The 11,395-nt window shown below is 37.5% G+C and overlaps 1 protein-coding gene and 2 pseudogenes across 1 annotated transcript; all 3 read left to right on the forward strand.

Moving 5' to 3' along the window:
• The first annotated feature begins 299 nt into the window (after window positions 1-299).
• LOC149237956 (pentatricopeptide repeat-containing protein At1g31430-like) lies at window positions 300-1,676 on the forward strand. The gene has a single exon (XM_089369437.1). The coding sequence runs from the start codon at window positions 300-302 to the stop codon at window positions 1,674-1,676; it is 1,377 nt and encodes a 458-aa protein (XP_089225563.1).
• A 46-nt stretch (window positions 1,677-1,722) lies between these two features.
• On the forward strand, window positions 1,723-2,295 carry LOC149237957 (pentatricopeptide repeat-containing protein At2g03880, mitochondrial pseudogene; annotated as a pseudogene).
• A 3,771-nt stretch (window positions 2,296-6,066) lies between these two features.
• On the forward strand, window positions 6,067-7,308 carry LOC149237958 (mitochondrial carnitine/acylcarnitine carrier-like protein; annotated as a pseudogene).
• Window positions 7,309-11,395: the final 4,087 nt, after the last annotated feature.

Below are 11,395 nucleotides of genomic sequence, written 5' to 3' on the forward strand. Positions count from 1 at the left end.
AGCCGTCTAATTTAATAAAAAAATGTTTAAAACATTAAAATACCCTTAAAAAAACTCAGCTCGACATCTGTGCGCTTTTTACAGAGGAGTTACAGGTAGAGTCCATTTGAATTCTTAGTGGAGTTTATGGCAATGAACCATGCTCTCCGCTCCACATCTGTGCGCTTTTTACGCAGCAGTAACATATTTTTCATTTGATCAGTGTCGTTTTCGTCGTTCTCGAATTTGAAATAAATCTGCCTATATTCGGCAGATTTATGGAGCAGGGATGCCATAGATTTGAACTTTAACATATTCAGATGAACAGGTTGCTAAGGAGACAGCCATTAAGAAACCCGAAAAAGAAGAAGACTGTAATGCTCGTTGGGTTCGTGCTTAATCTTCAAGTTAGGCAGTCTGCCATTGCTGTACTTGAAACAGGAGCTAACACAAACACTCCGTCTGTACAGAATGGGGTAACACTGCGTGAAGTGGGCCTGCTAAAAGACGCCCTCGGCTTCTTGCATGCTACCGACAACGTTGTAGATAGAAGTGCATGTGTTTCTCTCCCGCAGGGCTGCGTTAAGCTTAAGGCCTTATCGGGCGGCAAAATATTCCACGCCCAAATGCATCAGAGGGGTTTTGTCGGAGATAGATTCTTACTTAACACTCTTATCACTATGTATGCTACGTGCGGGAGCCCGGAGGATTCTCGGCGAGTGTTCGACCAGATGACAACACGAGACGCCTTTTCATGGAATGCCATGATTTCAGCATATGCCAGACATGGATTTTCCCAGGAAGCTTTGGTTCTGTTTCGTCAAATGAAAAAACAGAGTGAAATTCAACCCGATCAATTCACCTTTACCGGTGTTCTTCCTGCATGTAACACCTTGGAAACCCTCGAGGAAGTTCATGAGGCCATAAGCAGACGAGGGTTTCAGTATGATGTTTTTGTAGGCACTGCCCTCTTGGACATGTATGCAAAATGTGGTATTATTGAGAAAGCACGCGATGTGTTTGACAAAATGCCTGAACGAAATATTGTTTCCTGGAACGCCATGATTACGGGATACCTGCACAATGGATACATAGATGAGGCATTGAAGCTTTTCAGAGAAATACCCCAACGTAATGTAGTCTCCTGGACTGTGATGATTGTTGGGTATGTGCAGAATGGACTCAGTTTGGAAGCCATGGAGATGTTTAGGCAAATGCATCTGGCAGGCGTTGAGCGGGACGCAAAAACTTTTGCCAGTGTTCTCCCAGTGTGTGCGAACTTGGGAACTATGCAGCAGGGTATAGAGATACATGGAGAAGTAATCAGAAGTGGGTTGGAATCTAATGTCTTTGTGGGAACTGCCCTTGTAGACATGTATGGAAAATGTGAGAGAATAGACATTGCACGCAAAGTGTTTGACAAAATGCCTCAACGAAATGCTGCATCCTGGACCGCCATTATTGCAGGTTATGCACAGAATGGGCACAACATGGAAGCTCTGGAGATTTTTCGACAGATGCAACAAGCAGCAGTGCAGCCAGATTCGAAAACCTTTGCCAGTGTTCTCCCAGCATGCGCTAATTTGGCAGCTCTGGAACAGGGCATGGAAATCCATGAAGAAATAATTAGAAGTGGTTTTCAGTGCAATGTATTTCGACATGTATGCAAAATGTGGAAGCATAGACAAGGCAAATGAAGTTTTCGACAAAATACATGGAAAAGATGTGGTTTCATGGAATTCAATGATTGCAGGATATGCAATGCATGGATGTGGCAAGGAGGCCCTGAAACTATTTCAAGAAATGCAACAATCTGGTATGAAACCGGACAGTGTTACCTTCGTCAATGTGTTGTCGGCATGCTGTCATGCAGGCCTAGTGGATGAGGGCCAAAAGTACTTTAATTCTATGAGTCAATGTTACCAGATCACACCTGTGATAGAACACTATGGCTGCATGGCTGACCTTGTTGGCCGTGCTGGGCACCTGGAAGAGGTTAAAGACTTGATAAGAAAAATGCCAATAACCCCTGATGCTATAGTCTGGGGGTGTTTTCTTGGTGCCTATATCATACATAACAATACAGAGTTAGGAGAATACGCTGCAGAACACCTTTTTGAGTTGGATTGGAAAAATGCAGCAACTTATGTTGTGCTCTCAAATATCTATGCTTCAGTGGGCCGGTGGGATGGTATTGAAAAGCTGAGAAAAACCATGAAAGATAGGGGGATTAAACCAACGGCTGGATGCAGTTGGATTGCAGTCAACAAGCAGGTGCATGCTTTCCATGCACGAAATGGGTTGCACCCGCTATAACATAAAAAGCTGGAACTAATCCATGGTCACAAAATAATTTTAAGCAGATCATTGCAGCATGATTTGTCCAGCATGCTGTGGAGAATCAGAGATGAAGTTTAAAGGGCAGGGTATTCCTTTTTATGGAAAAGGCTTTGCCATTGGGAAGAAGTTAACCTGTTAACTCCAAAAATCAATAATAATACTCACGGTCCAAAAAATGAAAATCAAACCAATATCTCCTACCAATTGGAGTAAAATTCAAATGCAACTTTTCTAATGGAGGGGAAATATTCATGATTGATCTATGAAGAGCGAAATGATAGTTGGAGGTTATTGAAGTCTTCAAATTCAATCCTCGAGGAGCTGAATCAACAAATTCTTTTTGCAGCGAGATTTAAGCATATCTGGGTTTTAACTAACAACACTTGGGGACAGGATGTTGGGGATCTAATAAGGAAGAGAGCTCCCTTATTTGCACTACAGATGAAATTGTTCATTGCGTGCAAAAGATGGCCACCATTTTTAGCATGGATGATATCTTTTTGAACTAAAGGGCATTCAAAATAACAAGCAGTAATCAAAAGGCTAGGAAATGTTTGCCATGTATGTACTTTAAGTGATGTGCTATTCGCTAGAATCTAAGCATTTTTTTCCCTTTTCTAACTCCTATTAGATGGCATTATAAATGATGCGCTATTCAGAAGAATCTAAATACTTTTTCCTTTTGTAACTTCAGAGTGAAGCCCTTGGAGAAGAATGAAAAGTTGCAACCAAGATGAGATTTATCTTCAATAATTGCTGTAAATGAATCAATATGAATTAAAATCTCTAAAATTGGTATGACTTCATTGTAGTGTACTTGTAATAAATATTGAGTATTCTTTCAGAGTATGGGCTTGTTTATGCAAATGTGAAATATCAACCCCTGAGTACTTTTAACCTCTCTTAATCATTTACAAGCATTTAGCAATACACCATGGATTAATCCAACCCGTGCACCATTTCGCTAGCACCTATGAGAGGCCACAGAGGCCATGTACAAGTTGTATATAGAAATCGATAGGCGAGATTAGTAAACAATTTTGCCTGTGACCCTCCCAGGCAAATTTGTAATTTCTATTGATGAGGTGTTGGCTTCGTTAGATCTCATCAATTATATTAGTTGATGGGATCCAAAAAGATGAGTTGTTGTCGATAACTTGATTAGCTCCAGAGATAACCTCCACAAACTGAGTTGGAGATTAATATTACATCATTGCAGTACTCTGTTGCTTAGAGGGCACCTTTACCAGACTACCAGTACACCATGGTAAATCCATGTCATCCCTCTGAAAGGCCAACTACAAGTTGTCTATGGAGCCCGATAGGTGAGATTAATAAACGATTTTACCTTGATATACTTGTAATTTCTATTGATTTGAGTGGCTGGTTTCATTGAACATCATCAAGTACATTAGTTCACAGGAAACCCAAAAAGATGAGATGTTCATTGTTGTTGAGTACATCATTACAATACATTTGGTGGAACTTTCACTTTGTGGGACAGTCTTTTCGTTGCTTAAGAGGCCCACACCAACCCTCATCTACAAGATGTCAGGGTCTGTCTGAGTAAAAACGTGAATTGTGTGTTTGACCTTTCCATATTGGTAGGTAATTGATGTTTTGATAGATAGAAGATGGACGCAGAAACATTTTGTTTTTCTTTTCCCTTTGTAATTTGGCGATATGATTTTTTTCATGAGACAGTGATGGGCTTTTATTTAAATTGTATGTTTTAATCCTAAAATGAATTTAGTGTCTCTTTTGTAAATTTATATCATAAAACTATAATTTTCTGATTTGTAAAATAGATAAAATATAAATAAATTTACTCTAAAAATAACAAAAAATAAATAAATATGTAAGCAGAATACAAAATATATAATACTGAATATATTTGAATGTGGATGCAAATATATTTGAATTATCAGTCATTTGCACAAAACCGAGGGACATAGTGCGAAGGAGTTGATAAATCATTCTTAAAATTTATGTTTAATATTTTTTATTTTATAAAATTTTTATTATTATATTAAATAAAAAATTATTTTATATATATATACGCCGTAAGGCGTTTCCATTTGAAATGAACTCCCCAAAATGCCCTTCTGTCCTAATCGTAGCCGTTAGAATTTTTGTTAGATGATTGAACAAAAATCAGCCGTCTAATTTAATAAAAATGTTTTAAAACATTAAAATACCCTTAAAAAAACTCTGCTCGACATCTGTGCGCTTTTTATGGAGGAGTTACAGGTAGAGTCCATTTGAATTCTTAGTGGAGTTTATGGCAATGAACAATGCTCTCCGCTCCACATCTGTGCGCTTTTTACGCAGGAGTTCCAGGTAGAGTCCGTTTGAATTCTTCATGGAGGTTATGGCGATGAACAATGACGACACTAGAATGCTCACAAGGAGAGAATTGCAGCGAAAGGAGCTCAGAGCAATGTGGCGCTAGCGGCCTAAGGTCAATGGGAGCAGGCCCAGGGCTGTGGTGTTGCAGAGCTTCAAACCACCAATGTCGGAATGCCAGAGACATCAATTTCAGCAACAACAACAGTCCAAGGCCACTGCGAGCATCAGAGGCCAGGGTAGGAAGCGGGGCATGCCGAGGACTGGGGATTGCGAGAAAATTGCTGCAGCAGCAACCCAAGGCCACTGGGAGCTCCAGATGCCAAGGCAGAAAGCGGGGCAGGAAGCCCCGCGCTGTGGCCTGTGGAATTGCAGTGCTTAAACCCACTAATGTACCAATGTCGGAATGCGAGAAACATCAAATGCAGTAGCAACAAGAGTCCAAGGCCACTGCGAGCACCAGAGGCCAGGGTAAGAAGCGGGGCAGGAAGCCCCGGACTGTGTTACATGAGGGCATTGATGGTGGTGTGAAGAAGAGAGGGCGGAAACGCAAGGTCAAAGAGGAGCAGGAAGAAATTGGGGCAGAATTTGGGGTTTTGAAATTAATGAATGCGGGTAACGAAGATGATGTTAATTGACGAGGATCACAATAAGGAAGCAACCAATGGCTTTTTGGAGTACAGTGCATCGGTTTCGAACACAGAGCCTAAATGACCTGCGCCACTGAATTTAAGCAACGAGGGGTTAAATATTACCCCAACTCCTGATGTTTTCAAGGTTAAGAATACCAAGAATTTTGTCAGAAAAATGCAGATGGGGGTGGATAGTATATTCCAGCATAGGAGAATAAAATGAAGGCAACATCACAATATTCCAGCATAGGGGAATAAAATGAAGGCAACATCACAGAACACTGTGAATACGAATTTCCATCACTGTAAAAGAAATGACAAAGGCAGAGTGGTCTATTGTTCCAAATGTCCAAAGAAGTACTGTCTTATCTGCATTCGAAAATAATACTAAGGAGCAAGTATATATATATATTTTTGTTCTTTCTAATGGTTTTTCTTTCCATTTCTATACATGTACAGAGGGCCATTGTGCCTACTTACGGTAACTAATATTTTTCCTGTTATGGCAGGTCAAGCCTTGTGTTTCCAAGCCACCACAGGTGAGAAAGTTGTCCTCTGGCATAATTCAATGCCCTTTCCGATTTGCTAACCTCTAATTCCTCTAAGCTTAATATGGGTTTTTAATGGATTTGATATTTGTACAGGTGGGTACTCAACTCCTTCTAAGCTCAACTTTATCTGCCGCAAATGCTATCGAGGATGAGCGCCCCAACCAACAACTGACTTCCAGGTTCTGCTGCTTCCAAGTTATTGAATCTTGGTCCATCTCATGCAGGGTTCTGCTTGTAGGTTTTCCGCTAGGTTACATTAAGTTGTTTTTACTGTTGGACAAGGCATGTTGATCAGGTGAGCAATTCATCCGCCTTCTTTGTACAATTTGAGTGGACTTGAACACCCATTTTAAGGTTCTATGTACAATTTGAGTGACCTTGAACACCCATTTTAAGGAAGCTTTCTGCATTTAGAATACTTCCGTTTATTGAAAACTAAATAAAAGGCTGGATTTTATCGATATTAAATGTCAGATAGAGTTCCACATAAAGTAAAGCCGTGTGTTGTAGATATTAGGTTTTAGGATTAGTCGCTTCCAATTATGGTAATCGTTGTAGCAAAGGATCTAATTTCTAGCACTGTTGGGGGAACAACACAACTGATATCTGGGCATCCCTTTGACACAATTGAGGTGAAGCCCCAGAGTCAACCATTGCTTCTTCCTGGCCAGCATCTTCGCTATGTCGGTGCAATGGATGTTGTCAAGCAGACCATTGCCAAAGAAGGCCTCACAGGGATGTACAAAGGAATGGGAGCCCCTTTGTCCACTGTCGCAGCTTGCAATGCAGTTGTGTTTAGTGCAAGAGGTCAGATGGAAGCCCTATTTAGGGTTGAGCCTGGTTTGCCACTGTAGGGCAGCAGGTGGTGTGTGGAGAAGGGGCAGGGATTGCTTATCTTTCTTGACTTACCCAACTAAGCTTATCAGATGTAGATTGCAAGCTCAGAGTGCTTTGGCTACTGCTTCAGTTGCAACTTTAGGGGTAACAAGAGTGACAGCTTCTATTAAACACAATGGCCTAGTTGATGTAGCTAAGCATGTCTTAAGATCCGAAGGAGCCAGAGAATTGTTTAAGGGCTTTATCCTACTTTATTAAGGGATGTATCTGTAAATGGCATTGCATATGGCGTGTATAAGGCTCTAAAGCCGTTCATGGCATGACGACATGATGCATCTCAATTGGGCATGGGTACCCTGCTTGTTTCTGGTGGGATTTCTGGCGCTTCTAGCTGGACACTTGTATATCCAACTGATGCTTTGAAGAGTTGAAGAGTGTCATTCAGATTGATGAATTTCACCATCCAAAGTATGTTGGTACAATTAATGTCATCAAGAAACTTGTTGCTTTAGAAGGGCTTAAAGGCTTGTCTAAAAGGCTTGGTCAAAGCCATGGCCAGAAGTGTTCCTGCCAATGTCGCCTGCTTCCTTGCTTATGAGATTACCAGGTCGAGCTTGGGATGATGGGAACTTCAAATCAACTTGTGTCTAGTTACAGGAGTTCAAAAGAAACAAAGAAAATTGGGAAATGGCATGTTCGTTATTTGAAAGTTGTTTAGGGCTCATTTTTTATTCTCCATTCTTGGTTTGGGTGAGCTCTGTCGTCTTTGATTTTATTCTGCTGCGTAAATTTCTAACGGGTTTCCATCTTCCTCTCTCATCAGGCATAATAGCTAGACGTTCAATGTTCTCTTTGGTGCCTCTGAACAATTTACAGTCGTACCTCTATTCGGTTTATACACGATTGAATCGAAAATAAAAAGCATGAGGGGCCTTCTTCTCAGAAGCGAGGAATTCTGAGAGTGAAGTGCATCTGGTTAATCAAGTATGTATCCATAAGATCGCTGGCTTTTCTCTTTGAATTAGTATAATCTATTATATATTTGCAAGTTCATTTTCCCAGGTGGTTAGATATAGTAGCTTGTAATTGGACAATTTAATGGAAAATGCAAACACATGCGACATCATTTCTTCTTTACAAGTTAGAATAGTTCACTTTCCCACGTAGCTACAAGTTAGAATAGTTCACTTTCCTGTGTGGCTACAAGTTAGAATAGATCACTTTACCGTGTGGCTAGATATTATAGCTTGTAATTGGACAATTTAATGGAAAATGCAAATGCATACACCATCATTTCTTTACAAGTTATGTACTCTAATACTGGGATGTCAAAATTGTAATGCAATAATTTCTTTTTATTAAAAAATAAAAATAAAATAAAATAAAATAACAAAAATAAAATATTCATGAATATAGGATACACTTAGAGGCTCACTTCTTTAATTGAATAAAATAAAATAAAATAACAAAAATAAAATATTCATGAATATAGGATACACTTAGAGGCTCACTTCTTTAATTGAAGTTGGGTTGTGAAAAGTGTGTGATGTTTTTTTATTTATTTTTAATAAAACTATATAAAAAATAGATAAAATTAGATAAAATTGGATAGTCTAAATGCTTTATATAAACAACTTCATTTTCTTATTTTTAATATTTGTTCAAAATTTCACCAATTATTCCGAAGTCATATATCTCATATATTTATGAAGAAATTTAATGATATTACAATTTTGTTTAATTATCAAAACTTTAAAACATAGTGCTACCTTAAATTTTCATATTCAACTACTTGAAAATAAGACCTTTACAAAATTAAGTAAATTAAGTAACTGTGATGACCATTGGACTCCCACGATAGTGCATGCTAGATGGAGAAGACATTATGCTTTATTTTATAGGTAGGTAGGAGTTTGGGTTTGAACGAGACACTTTGTTTTATTTCATAATTATGAAGTCAAAGTGAGTTTCAGGTCAAATTCAAATTAAATTCAATATGGAAAAAAAATTAGTTGTCTAACAAGAATATATATATATATATATATATATATATATATATATATATATATATATATATATATATATATATTTATTTATTTATTTATTTATTTAATTGAAAAAAATCCAATTCTCAACCATTATTATCTAATTAAAAAAAAATCCAATTTACTATCTAGGAGGGTGAAAAAGGAAAAATCCTTAAATAAATTCAAATAAAAGTTTGGAACACAAGGAACCAAAGTTAATATTCTATGGTAAATGCTTTGGAATTTTTGTCCTTGGAATATCAATTGTATTTCAGACTGGAGATGGATCAAGGCTTTAAAGGCATGACATGATAAGGTTCGTGTGGATGCATTCTACAATGCGACTGAGACTACTTTTGAAGGAATTTTCCTTACCATTGAAGACAAAAATACACATGATAGTGATTTTCATATTGTGGCAATTTAATCAGGGGTTCCAAGACATCCTTCCACTGGAAAAATATCGTTTGATATTTCACAACATCCAAGACTAGTCGAGCTTTTTCTAAATAGTCCAAAAATTGCTTCAGATGTGTTACATGAGATATCATGGGAAAAGCTTGGTTGTTACATTTCAGAAACAACAATTGGATCAATGGATCAATTTATCTCTGGAGATATTGACCAAAACAAATTTGTGCATGAGTTCAAGCCAGCTTTCGTGGAGGATTAAGAGAAATGATGAAGTTGCAACCATTCATATTCAAACTTCACCATAAATTGGATGTTTTGATAAATACATTTCTAAGAAAATATCTTCCAGGGGATGACAAGAAAGAAGATTCTAGGGCCACTAAATTAGGTCACATGCACTCATCATTTCAATTTTTTTCTTTCCAGTGATTCTTAATCCTCTTCACTCAATATTACCAGTAGTCTCCACAAGAACACAAGCCGAGAGATAAATGTGGCCTATATGACTACTGATAAATCTGTTTTGCTGAAACCACACCTAGAATCCAACACCCCATTAGTGCAATGTGTTGTTTATTGAATTTATAGGGTTGATTTGTGAACTACATTGTTGATTCATAGGTTTTAGAGCTGCTGAGTGCATCTTTTTTTTTTCCAATAAGAAAAAACCCACATATTTTCATTATCAAAAATTAGTTACATATTCAATATTTTTTATGTCATCCCCATACATCTTTGATCCCTTTATTATGCCCCTCAAAATTATATCTTATTTCATCATTACATATAAATAATATATAAATTCAAAAGATCTACCTTTCCATCTTTATCGATCTTCCTAATCTATCTTACCTTGGTTGATCCTATTTAAAATATCTAAAAGTTTTCTTCACAAAAAGAGAAAATAATCTTTTTAAGTATCAACAATATCAAACAGTTGTTTATAGAAATTGTCTACGAAGATCCTTTAGATTTTTATACTTCTGATCTTTGAAATGTTTCATTATCAAAAGCAGAGTAATTAATCATACGCAATAATCCACAACATCCATCCTTAGATAGGAGATTTTCCACACACTTTTTCTCCTTGTAGATGAGTGAGAAGGATAATCTCTAAAAAGACTTGATTAATGTTCTAATCCATTCCATCCAATGAGTAAGTTATGGAAAAAAGAAATTAGTCAGCAAAATGAACATGTTAGCATTGCTTTGAAAAACAATCATGCAGGGCTTGTGTCTGATTCTCTACAAAGTGTCTCTACAGATGCATGAACACCATTTCCTACAATCAAGTTGAGTATAAGAAGAAAATATACGAGTGAAAAAAGAATAGACCAAGGTGCAATTGATCTAAAACATGACAAAAGTGTTGGAAATATCTGTGAGATTTTGGAAGAATTATTTGACATAACAAAGATTACCAGTGAAGAGGATGGTGAAGAAGTGGGTAAATGGGTTCTCTTTTCCACCATGAGACATCTTTCCAAAGAGCTTATGGCAGAAGAATAAAAAACACTCTACATCTTGCTCCAGTTGGACATATTGTTGAACTATGGGATATAATCAATTGTAACATATTACACACTATCAACAAGGTTGTTTTTCAAAATGACCTGAAATGGAAGCATCTTGAAACTGTAATTAAGTCATGCATCCCACGCCTTCAGTCACTTATCAACAAAACAATTGTTGAAATCATACCAGAATCAAGTCACCTCAGAAAGCTGATTGTTATATATGTTGGAAGACAACTAGAGATTTGTCAGGCTTTTGACTAGATATTCAAAGCCCACCCCAATGGAGTGCGCCTAGGTGGGGAGTACACTGTCTTTGTTGGATTAGAAGAGCATATACGTCTCGTTGCAATTTTCAAATTTAAAGAGGAGGAAATTGATCTCCTACGCACATTCTTTCCCACATGTGAGGACAAATTCTTTAGTTATCCGTGAGAACCTAATTGTTTAGACATTGAGATATATGCAATACTATAGAGTTCCATTGTTTTTCCTAAGATACCCCTTCGGAGAGTCGATGGCTCAATTGCAGTTTTACAATTATTGGAAACACCATTTGTGAATTTGATCAATTATGCATCATTGGTTTCTACATATGCCGTAAGGCATAGGTGTGTTGCTTCGGAATTCTAAGCTTTTTTTCTGGACTCCACCATGTTCAAGGCCCTGTTGGAGTGATCAATGCATCAAAATATTGTTACCTAGAAGGATTTGATGCAATCAACAATGTTGATGTTGGGAAATGATTTGGAATA

The sequence above is a fragment of the Pinus tabuliformis genome, chromosome 8 (genome assembly GCF_031772625.1).
Source record: "Pinus tabuliformis cultivar Carrire ecotype Pingquan chromosome 8, CPIR1, whole genome shotgun sequence".
In the NCBI taxonomy this organism is placed as follows: Eukaryota; Viridiplantae; Streptophyta; class Pinopsida; order Pinales; family Pinaceae; genus Pinus; species Pinus tabuliformis.

Excerpts from the sequence above, each read along its gene's own strand:
- LOC149237956 (XM_089369437.1), top strand. The coding sequence starts at position 300 with ATGAACAGGTTGCTAAGGAGACAGCCATTAAGAAACCCGAAAAAGAAG.